At 43.1% G+C, this 12,804-nt stretch overlaps 1 protein-coding gene across 1 annotated transcript in view; it reads left to right on the plus strand.

Annotated features, from left to right (window-relative positions):
- The window catches only part of LOC124023886 (dedicator of cytokinesis protein 1-like), a 91,857-nt gene extending 81,222 nt beyond the window's left edge, over positions 1-10,635 (plus strand). The window contains exons 14-16 of the mRNA XM_046338049.1: positions 257-433; positions 2,047-2,130; positions 10,450-10,635. Coding sequence (XP_046194005.1) covers positions 257-433; positions 2,047-2,130; positions 10,450-10,635 — 447 coding nt within the window. The remainder of the gene's footprint in view (positions 1-256; positions 434-2,046; positions 2,131-10,449) is intronic.
- The last annotated feature ends 2,169 nt before the right edge of the window (positions 10,636-12,804 follow it).

Below are 12,804 nucleotides of genomic sequence, written 5' to 3' on the forward strand. Positions count from 1 at the left end.
AACCCCTCAGGTAGCCGTTCCCTATAATGTCCCTGTTGTTAGTTCTGTAGAATCAGAACCCCTCAGGTAGCCGTTGCCTATAATGTCCCTGTTGTTAGTTCTGTAGAATCAGAACCCCTCAGGTAGCCGTTTCCTATAATGTCCCTGTTGTTAGTCTGTAGATTGGTGTTAAAATGTCTCTCACTCACAGATGGACCTCAACCTGAAATGAATCAGAACTTATAACCTTCTTTTACTTCCTGCTTCCTGTGTTCAGGAGGAGATCAGCCCATTGGAGAATGCCATGGAGACGATGCAACTGACCAATGAGAAGATCAGCAACATGGTGCAGCGTCACCTGAACGACTCCAACCTTCCCATCAACCCCCTCTCCATGCTGCTCAACGGCATCGTGGACCCCGCTGTCATGGGCGGTTTCACCAACTACGAGAAGGTACTGTGTGTGTGTGTGTGTGTGTGTGTGTGTGTGTGTGTGTGTGTGTGTGTGTGTGTGTGTGTGTGTGTGTGTGTGTGTGTGTGTGTGTGTGTGTGTGTGTGTGTGTGTGTGTGTGTGTGTGTGTGTGTGTGTGTGTGTGTGTCGTCATGGGTGGGTCTACCTTACTTAGCTAATGAATACAGCTTTAGTTATTTACTGTGGACCAAACATAACCGTAGTTTGGTTGAACTATCTGATCATAGTGGTTTGGAACGTCTTCCCCATGTAGGAAGATACAACATTCATACAGAAGACAAAAGATTGTTTCTGTTATGAGTTCTGACGTCCCCCTCTCTCCTTTCTCCTCTCCTCTCTCTCCCTCTTCACCCTCTCTCCTCTCCTACCTCCTCTTCTCTCACCTCTCCTATTCTCTTCCCTCTCCTCTCCCTCCTTTCCCCTCCCCTCTCCTCTCCTCTCCTCCCTCTCCTCTTCTCTCCTCCCTCTCCTCTCAACTCTCCCCTCTCTCTCCACTTGACTCTCCTCTTCTGTCCTCTCCTCTCTCCACCCTCTCTCCTCTCTCCACCCTCTCTCCTCTTTCCTCTCTATCTTCTCTCCCCACTTCCTCCCCTCTCTCACCTCTCCTCTCTCCTCTTCTCCTCTTCTCACCTCTCCCTCTCCTCTCCTCTCTCTCCTTTCTCCTCTCCTCTCTCTCCTTTCTCCTCTCCTCTCCTCTCCCCTCACCCTCTCTCCTCTCCTCTCTCTCCTCTCCTCTCCTCCCTCTCCTCTCAACTCTCCCCCTCTCTCTCCACTTGACTCAACTCTTCTGTCCTCTCCTCTCTCCACCCTTTCTCCTCTTTCCTCTCTATCTTCTCTCCCGCTTCCCACCCCTCTCTCACCTCTCCCTCTCTCCTCTTCTCACCTCTCCCCTTCTCCTCTTCTCACCTCTCCTCTATCCTCTTCTCTCCTCTCCTCTATCCTTCTCTCCTCTCTCCTATCCTCTCCTATCCACTTTCTGCGCTCTCTTCTCTCCTCTCTCCTCTTCGCTCCTGTCCTCTCTCCTCCTCCCCCTCTCTCCTCCTCTCCTCTCCCTCTCCCCCTCTCTCCTCTCCTCCCCTCTCGCCTCTCTCCTCCCCCCTCTCCTCTCCTCTCCTCCCCTCTCGCCTCTTTCCTCTCCTCTCCTCCCCTCTCACCTCTCTCCTCCCCTCTCACCTCTCTCCTCCCCTCTCACCTCTCTCCTCTTCTCTTCCCTCTCCTCTCCTCCCCTCTCGCCTCTCCTCTCTCCTCTCCTCTCTCCTCTCCTCTCTCCTCTCCTCTCTCCTCTCCTCTCCTCTCCTCTCTCCTCTCCTCTCTCCTCTCCTCTCCTCCCCTCTCGCCTCTTTCCTCTCCTCTCCTCCCCTCTCACGTCTCTCCTCCCCTCTCACCTCTCTCCTCTTCTCTTCCCTCTCCTCTTCTCCCCTCTCGTCTCGCTTTGCCTCTCTCCTCTCTCCTCTCCTCTCCTCTCCTCCCCTCTCGCCTCTTCCTCCTCTCCTCTCCTCCCTCTCACGTCTCTCCTCCCCTCTCACCTCTCTCCTCTCCCTCTCTCCTCTCCTCCCCTCTCGCCTCGCCTCGCCTCTCTCCTCTCCTCTCTCCAGGCATTCTTCACAGAGAAGTATCAGGGGGATCACCCTGAGGACCAGGAGAAACTGGACAAACTGAAAGACCTGATCGCATGGCAGGTTAGACTGACACACACACACACACACACACACACACACACACACACACACACACACACACACACACACACACACACACACACACACACACACACACACACACACACACACTGAAAGACCTCATCGCATGGCAGGTTAGACTGACACACACACACACTGAAAGACCTCATCGCATGGCAGGTTAGACTGACACACACACACACTGAAAGACCTCATCGCATGGCAGGTTAGACTGACACACACACACACTGAAAGACCTCATCGCATGGCAGGTTAGACTGACACACACACACACTGAAAGACCTCATCGCATGGCAGGTTAGACTGACACACACACACACTGAAAGACCTCATCGCATGGCAGGTTAGACTGACACACACACACACTGAAAGACCTCATCGCATGGCAGGTTAGACACACACACACACACTGAAAGACCTCATCGCATGGCAGGTTAGACACACACACACACACTGAAAGACCTCATCGCATGGCAGGTTAGACACACACACACACACTGAAAGACCTCATCGCATGGCAGGTTAGACACACACACACACTACCATTAAAAAGTTTGGGGTCACTTAGAAACGTCTTTGTTTTTGAAAGAAAAGCACATTTTTTTGTCCATTAAAATAACATCAAATTGATCAGAAATACAGTGTAGACATGTTTAATGTTGTAAATGACTATTGTAGCTGGAAAAGGCAGATTTTTAATGGAATATCTACATAGGCGTACAGAGGCCCATTATCAGCAACCATCACTCCTGTGTTCCAATGGCACGTTGTGTTAGCTAATCCAGGTTTATCATTTTAAAAGGCTAATTGATCATTAGAAAACCCTTTTGCAATTATGTTAGCACAGCTGACAACTGTAGTTCTGATTGAAAAAGCAATAAAACTGGTCTTCTTTAGACTAGTTGAGTATCTGGAGCATCAGCATTTGTAGGTTCGATTACAGGATCAAAATGGCCAGAAACAAATAACCTTCTTCTGAAACTCGTCAGTCTATTCTTGTTCTGAGAAATGAAGTCAAGAAACTGAAGATCTTGTACAACGTTCTGTCCTACTCCCTTCAAAGAACAGCACAAACTGGCTGAGTTGGAGGCCCAGGTGCACAACTGAGCAAGAGGACAAGTACATTAGTTCTAGTTTGAGAAACAGACACCTCACAAGTCCTCAATTGGCAGCTTCGTGAAATAGTACCTGCAAAACACCAGTCTCAACATCAACAGTGAAGAGGCGACTCCGGGATGCTGGCCTTCTAGGCAGAGTTCCTCTGTCCAGTCTCAACATCAACAGTGAAGAGGCGACTCCGGGATGCTGGCCTTCGAGGCAGAGTTCCTCTGTCCAGTCTCAACGTCAACAGTGAAGAGGCAACTCCGGGATGCTGGCCTTCGAGGCAGAGTTCCTCTGTCCAGTCTCAACGTCAACAGTGAAGAGGCGACTCCGGGATGCTGGCCTTCTAGGCAGAGTTCCTCTGTCCAGTCTCAACGTCAACAGTGAAGAGGCGACTCCGGGATGCTGGCCTTCTAGGCAGAGTTCCTCTGTCCAGTCTCAACGTCAACAGTGAAGAGGCACGATGAGACAAAGAAATCCCGGCTGGCCCAAACCCTCCACTGACCCGGACGACGCTGGGCCAATTGTGCGCCGTTCCAAGGGTCTCCCGGTCAGATGCTTACGACCATCCGCCACCCCCGTCCACATTGTACTAACAGAACCAGAACCTACTTGAAGGTAACAGCGCTCACTGTTGCCCCCTAGTGGCTGGTTTCCACATCATCTCCCGACATCCTCAGACATGGATGGACGTCAAATACTGACTTGTATCACAGGTGACCAGGCTGCTTAAAACAATTCCACATATTATCTTAGTAGAAACACCGAGACCTTAAACGGTTTGAATTAAGACCGACACTAAGCTGCATCTAGGCAACCAATCAGACTGGTACCAGTGGAGGTTGGTGTCACTTTAAATTGGAGGACAGGTTCATTGTAAATGGCTGCGATGGAATGAATGGAAATGTATCAAACACATGACAGTAATCCCGTCCTCTGATTTCTCTCTCCACCAGCCCCCACTGATATGTATCTCTATATGGTATAAAAACCTGACTTTCCCTATTGTCTGAACAATAAACTGGGAGGATGGGGGATCACTGTGTCATGTGTCATGGCATTTCCTTCTGGCCCTGTGGTCACGACTGTAGAAACACTGCAGCAGAACCATGTCTCTGACGAGGGTGAGAACGGGACACACAGGCCCTGTGGTCAGTAGAACCACTGCAGCAGAACCATGTCTCTGACGAGGGTGAGAACAGGACACACAGGCCCTGTGGCCAGTAGAACCACTGCAGCAGAACCATGTCTCTGACGAGGGTGAGAACGGGACACACAGGCCCTGTGGTCAGTAGAACCACTGCAGCAGAACCATGTCTCTGACGAGGGTGAGAACAGGACACACAGGCCCTGTGGCCAGTAGAACCACTGCAGCAGAACCATGTCTCTGACGAGGGTGAGAACAGGACACACAGGCCCTGTGGTCAGTAGAACCACTGCAGCAGACCATGTCTCTGACGAGGGTGAGAACAGGACACAGGTTGTGCAGCAGGACCATGTCTCTGACGAGGGTGAGAACGGGACACCTTGAAAAGCCTTGTAGCTAACAGGTAATTGCCTGAGGTTACTCGGGCAAAAAAATAAAAGTTAGGCTTTGAAAAACAGATTAAAAAAACATTGTGTCACAGATTGATTCTAGCTGGGCCGTATATAACAATATGATATGTATATGTGAATAGTGTGTAAATACTATTTTTATAGTCTATTAGTTCCTATATATATTGTATTCAGACCCTTTTTTAACATTACAGCCTTATTCTAAAATAGTTTAGATTTTTTTTTTTAAATCTCAACAATCTACACACAATACTCCATAATGAAATAGCAAAAAAAAAACAGAATTTTAGAAAGGTTTGCAAATGTATTAAAAAAATATATATTTTTAAACAGATACCTTATTTACATAAATATTCAGACCCTTCGCTATTAAACTTGAAATTGAGCTCAGGTACATCCTGTTTCCATTGATAATCCTTGATGATTCTACAACGTGATTGGAGTCCACCTGGTAAATTCAATTGATTGGACATGATTTGGAAAGGCACACACCTGTCTGTATAACACACCTGTCTGTATAACACACCTGTCTATATAACACACCTGTCTGTATAACACACCTGTCTATATAACACACCTGTCTATATAACACACCTGTCTATATAACACACCTGTCTATATAACACACCTGTCTGTATAACACACCTGTCTATATAACACACCTGTCTGTATAACACACCTGTCTATATAACACACCTGTCTATATAACACACCTGTCTATATAACACACCTGTCTATATAACACACCTGTCTATATAACACACCTGTCTATATAACACACCTGTCTATATACACCTGTCATATAACACCTGTCTATATAACACACCTGTCTATATAACACACCTGTCTATATAACACACCTGTCTATATAACACACCTGTCTATATAACACACCTGTCTATATAACACACCTGTCTATATAACACACCTGTCTATATAACACACCTGTCTATATAACACACCTGTCTATATAACACACCTGTCTATATAACACACCTGTCTATATAACACACCTGTCTATATAACACACCTGTCTATATAACACACCTGTCTATATAACACACCTGTCTATATAACACACCTGTCTATATAACACACCTGTCTATATAACACACCTGTCTATATAACACACCTGTCTATATAACACACCTGTCTATATAACACACCTGTCTATATAACACACCTGTCTATATAACACACCTGTCTATATAACACACCTGTCTATATAACACACCTGTCTATATAACACACCTGTCTATATAACACACCTGTCTATATAACACACCTGTCTATATAACACACCTGTATATAACACACCTGTCTGTATAACACACCTGTCTGTATAACACACCTGTCTATATAACACACCTGTCTGTATAACACACCTGTCTGTATAACACACCTGTCTATATAACACACCTGTCTAGTATAACACACCTGTCTGTATAACACACCTGTCTATATAACACACCTGTCTATATAACACACCTGTCTATATAACACACCTGTCTATATAACACACCTGTCTGTATAACACACCTGTCTATATAACACACCTGTCTATATAACACACCTGTCTGTATAACACACCTGTCTATATAACACACCTGTCTGTATAACACACCTGTCTGTATAACACACCTGTCTATATAACACACCTGTCTATATAACACACCTGTCTATATAACACACCTGTCTGTATAACACACCTGTCTATATAACACACCTGTCTATATAACACACCTGTCTGTATAACACACCTGTCTGTATAACACACCTGTCTATATAACACACCTGTCTATATAACACACCTGTATAACACACCTGTCTATATAACACACCTGTCTATATAACACACCTGTCTATATAACACACCTGTCTGTATAACACACCTGTCTGTATAACACACCTGTCTGTATAACACACCTGTCTATATAACACACCTGTCTATATAACACACCTGTCTATATAACACACCTGTCTGTCTATATAACACACCTGTCTATATAACACACCTGTCTATATAACACACCTGTCTATATAACACACCTGTCTATATAACACACCTGTCTATATAACACACCTGTCTATATAACACACCTGTCTATATAACACACCTGTCTCATATAACACACCTGTCTATATAACACACCTGTCATATATAACACACCTGTCTATATAACACACCTGTCTATATAACACACCTGTCTATATAACACACCTGTCTATATAACACACCTGTCTATATAACACACCTGTCTATATAACACACCTGTCTATATAACACACCTGTCTATATAACACACCTGTCTATATAACACACCTGTCTATATCTGTCTGTATAACACACCTGTCTATATAACACACCTGTCTAGTATAACACACCTGTCTGTATAACACACCTGTCTGTATAACACACCTGTCTGTATAACACACCTGTATAAGGTCCACCAGTGAATGTCAGAGTAAAAACCAAGCCATGAGGTCGGAAGGAATTGTCCGTAGAGATCTGAGACAGGATTGTGTCGAGGCACAGATCTGGGGAAGGGTACAAAAACATTTCTGCAGCATTGAAGGTCCCCAAGAACACAGTGGCCTCCATCATTCTTAAACGGAAGAAGTTTGGAACCACCAAGACTCTTCCTAGAGTTGCCCGCCCGGCCAAACTGAGCAGTCGGGGAGAAGGGCCTTTGTCAGGGAGGTGACCAAGAACCTGATGGTCACTCTGACAGAGCTCCTCTGTGGAGATGGGAGAACCTTCCAGAAGGACAACCATCTCTGTAGCCCCCAACCAATCAGGCCTTTATGGTAGAGTGGCCAGACGGAAACCACTCCTCAGTAAAAGGCACATGACAGTCTGCTTGGAGTTTGCCAAAACTGGTGATACAACAAAGTCCTTAGTAAAGGGTCTGAATGATATTTCCTTTTTTTCTTTTTTTATCAATGAGTAAAAATGTACATTTGTTTTGCTTTGTTTTTATGGGGTATTGATGAGGGAAAAGAACAATTTAATCAATTTTAGAATAAGGCTGTAACGTAACAAAGTGTAGAAAACAGTAAAGGGATCTGAATACATTCCGAAGGCGCTGTAACTTATATTTTTATTTTTTATTTCAAATTTTATGTCAAATCTTATGTTGCTCTTGTCTATAACTGTTCTGTACTTTGTCATGTGTTTGTGCCGCAGGAAGAGTAGCTGCTGCATGTGCAGTAGGTAATGAGGACCTTCATAAACTAAATTAATCCCCTCCCAGGTGATGCTAACGGAACACAACACAGAACCTGTGTTTGTTAAAGTTCCAGGAAGAAACATTCTACAGTTTCTAAAGATTCTACAGTTCTGAAGCATTCTACAGTTCTAAAACATTCTACAGTTCTAAAGCATTCTACAGTTCTAAAACATTCTACAGTTCTAAAGCATTCTACAGTTCTAAAGCATTCTACAGTTCTAAAGCATTCTACAGTTCTAAAACATTCTACAGTTCTAAAACATTCTACAGTTCTAAAACATTCCACAGTTCTAAAGCATTCTACAGTATTAAAGCATTCTACAGTTCTAAAACATTCTACAGTATTAAAAAACATTCTACAGTATTAAAACATTCTACAGTTCTAAAACATTCTACGGTTCTAAAGCATTCTACGGTTCTAAAGCATTCTACAGTTCTAAAACATTCTACAGTTCTAAAGCATTCTACAGTTCTAAAGCATTCTACAGTTCTAAAGCATTCTACAGTTCTAAAGCATTCTACAGTTCTAAAACATTCTACAGTATTAAAACATTCTACAGTATTAAAACATTCTACAGTTCTAAAACATTCTACAGTTCTAAAACATTCTACAGTTCTAAAACATTCTACAGTATTAAAACATTCTACAGTATTAAAACATTCTACAGTTCTAAAACATTCTACAGTATAACAGCATTCTACAGTTTTAAAGCATTCTACAGTTCTAAAGCATTCTACAGTTCTAAATCATTCTACAGTATTAAAGCATTCTACAGTTCTAAAGCATTCTACAGTTCTAAAACATTCTACAGTTCTAAAGCGTTCTACAGTTCTAAAGCATTCTACAGTTCTAAAGCATTCTACAGTTCTAAAGCATTCTACAGTATTAAAGCATTCTACAGTATTAAAGCATTCTACAGTTCTAAAGCATTCTACAGTTCTAAAGCATTCTACAGTTCTAAAGCATTCTACAGTATTAAAGCATTCTACAGTTCTAAAGCATTCTACAGTTCTAAAACATTCTACAGTTCTAAAGCATTCTACAGTTCTAAAACATTCTACAGTTCTAAAGCATTCTACAGTTCTAAAACATTCTACAGTTCTAAAGCATTCTACAGTTCTAAAGCATTCTACATTTCTAAATCATTCTACAGTATTAAAGCATTCTACATTTCTAAAGCATTCTACAGTATTAAAGCATTCTACAGTTCTAAAGCATTCTACAGTTCTAAAGCATTCTACAGTTCTAAAACATTCTACAGTTTTAAAGCGTTCTTTTAATAGTTTGGAATGAAATCGGTGAGTAAAATAACAGCAGGGTTCTTCTGCCTGCTCTGCGCCCTCAGAAAGCCTGGAGGAGTGTTTACACACCGACACACACGGCAGAGCTTTAATCAGCTCATTGTAGCACAGCCTCTGAGATCAATAACCTTCCCCACCCCCACCCCTCTCTTCCTTCTCTCTCCCGCTCCTGTTCTCTTTCACACCATCTTTGTTCCTGGGAATATTGTTATGTCCGCGGGGAATGAAACAAGCTCTAATCTTCCGTTTTTTAACTGTCCAAATAGAAACCTGGTGTCAGGAATGTTGTATCAATCTATAGAGAAACACAACAGGGCTTTTTGTTATTCCAGGGAATCCACAGCCTATATATACACACACACACACACACACACACACACACACAGACACACACACACACACACACACACACACACACACACACACACACACACACACACACACACACACACACACACACACAGACACAGACACACACACAGACACACACACACAGACACACACACAGACACACACACACACACACACACACACACACACACACACACACACACACACACACACACACACACACACACACACACACACACACACACACACACACACACACACACACACACACACACACACCATTTGTTATTTCAGCTAATGATACACCCATATGCTCCATGCCTGCTTTAGTGCATTAGTGGTGGTTGTTCACTAATTGGTTGTGTACTAGAAATTCAGCAGGTTATGACACACACACACACACACACACACACACACACACACACACACACACCCACTAGTGCTCAGCGATGAAATTAAATGTCGGTTATTTTTTGTTTTTTAACAAGTAATTGACCGACGTCGGTTAAATGATTTGAATTCCATTTGTTTTTGTTTTCTGTGAGCTTGATGTGTAGTTTCTGTAGAGATAAATCAGATCAGTCCTGAACTGTGCCGTGGAGTAGGGAGTTGTAGTTTCCAACAGGCCAATATTCAACATAGTTTATAGCAGAAAAAGTGGTATTTAACTACAATGACCATAATCCATTGCACTCCCGCTTAACCCTTTGACTCGTACGATCACATGTTTGTGATCATTGTTGAGTGGTCCCTGCAGCGAAACCGTCGCAAACATGTGATCTGGACGGAACATCAACAGAACGTTATGATGCCACAGAACGTTATGATGCCACAGAACGTTATGATGCAACAGAACGTTATGATGCAACAGAACGTTATGATGCAACAGAACGTTATGATGCAACAGAACGTTATGATGCAACAGAACGTTATGATGCCATGAGGGCGTTATGATGCCACAGAGCGTTATGATGCCACAGAACGTTATGATGCCACAGAGCGTTATGATGCAACGTTATGATGCAACAGAAGCGTTATGATGCAACAAACGTTATGATGCAACAGAACGTTATGATGCAACAGAACGTGTCTGAAACAGCGTTGTTGTCTGAAATGTTTTTCACTGCTGGGAAAGAAATGGTCTTATTCCTCAATTCCACTTTTTATTGTAAAAGATCAATTATTAAATATAAATATCATCAAACCAGTCTAAATAACAGGTTGTAAAAGATACATGTGAACTTCATCATGCAAGCATCAAACCAGTCTAAATAACAGGATGCTCTGACAACAACAACAACAACAACATAAATTGGTGACCTAACAGTTGGACTTGTTTACAATGTACCACATCTCTGGTGAGTAGATGGGAGAAGTGTGACATTGTTTAGAAAAACATAAATGCGTGTCAGCTAATCTAACAGCAGCTCTTTATGATGGCGGCCATGTTGGTTTATGTTTGACAACCGAAAACTTCCTAATCCCAGAATGCCATTCACTATGAGACGCAAATAAACAAAGTCAAAGATGGCTGCCTGAAAAAAATGTGAACTTAGCTTGGCCGCTTTTCATCATATTGCAAATCTTCAATGTTTATTACAGGAACCGGAACACATGACTTGACAAGTCGTTTACAGTTTTCTGTCAAATTACAAAGCAAGTAAAATGTTTTCCCCTCACAGATCATCACCCCAAATTACAAAGCCTACTGCCTAGCCTAACCATAGCGCTAAAGCTAAACAGGGTTGCCAGATTTTGGTGAAACCATTTTATAGGGGTTTGTGGGAGAGTTCGTTTCATTTGTAGGGGATTTCAAGTCCATGGAGGGTAGAAATGGGGGAAGGTATCGTGGGGGGATACGATGCAGGAAATATTACTATGAAGGGGGATTTATCATTAAATTGGGGGCAAACACAGGAGAAGATTATAAACTACGTAAAACTCCTTGAAATGGGGCGGTCTGAACTGGCAACCCTGAGTAACGATAGTTACATTCTAAGTCAGTCGAGGGAACCATCCCTTCATCTCGTTTTGTTATAACGTCTTTGGTCTGACAGACATTTACGTGACAACCAGAATGCGTTGTATGATGTCAACAAACATGGCGTCACACTGCTAGCATTTAGCTTAGAATTAGCTCTTTATGATCAGTACATGCCAAGAAAAAGGTATTGTACACACATCATATGTTTCCATTGCAATCTATGCAAGAATCGGGAAAGCATGATTTGTCACCAGTACTTGAAAACATGTGAATAAAACAGTAAATTCAGTACATTATGCTCATGACACACATACGGTGTGCTTAATGAAACTGGGTAACACTACTGCTGTGTTGTAGTAGTAGAGTCTACTACTTCTATGGTGTGCTACAGAAAACGACAACACTACTGCTGTGTTGTAGTAGTGTAGTCTACTACTACTATGGTGTGCTACAGTAGAAACGACAACACCATGCACAGATACTATAATGAGCATGTAATAAGGAACTTAGTTTGATAGGAACACACACGTCCAGTTATTATCATTTGTAAGGAAAACAACAATGAACAATGGTCCTAGGTGACCCTTTGGAGTAGATGTCTACCTCGTTTCCTAGGCGACCCATACAGAGTAGATGTCTGCACTGCGTTCCCCTGGGTGACCCATACAGAGTAGATGTCTACCTCGTTCCCCTGGGTGACCCATACAGAGTAGATGTCTACCTCGTTCCTAGGTGACCCATACAGAGTAGATGTCTACCTCGTTCCCTAGGTGACCCATACAGAGTAGATGTCTACCTCGTTCCCTAGGCGACCCATACAGAGTAGATGTCTACCTCGTTCCCTAGGTGACCCATACAGAGTAGATGTCTACCTCGTTCCCTAGGTGACCCATACAGAGTAGATGTCTACCTCGTTCCCTAGTCTAGGGGACTCATACAGAGTAGATGTCTACTTCGTTCCCTAGTCTAGGGGACTTATACAGAGTAGATGTCTACCTCGTTCCTAGTCTAGGTGACTCATACAGAGTAGATGTCTACCTCGTTCCCTAGTCTAGGGGACTCATACAGAGTAGATGTCTACCTCGTTCCTAGTCTAGGGGACTCATACAGAGTAGATGTCTACTCGTT

This window comes from Oncorhynchus gorbuscha, unplaced genomic scaffold, assembly GCF_021184085.1.
Source record: "Oncorhynchus gorbuscha isolate QuinsamMale2020 ecotype Even-year unplaced genomic scaffold, OgorEven_v1.0 Un_scaffold_1703, whole genome shotgun sequence".
NCBI lineage: Eukaryota > Metazoa > Chordata > Actinopteri > Salmoniformes > Salmonidae > Oncorhynchus > Oncorhynchus gorbuscha.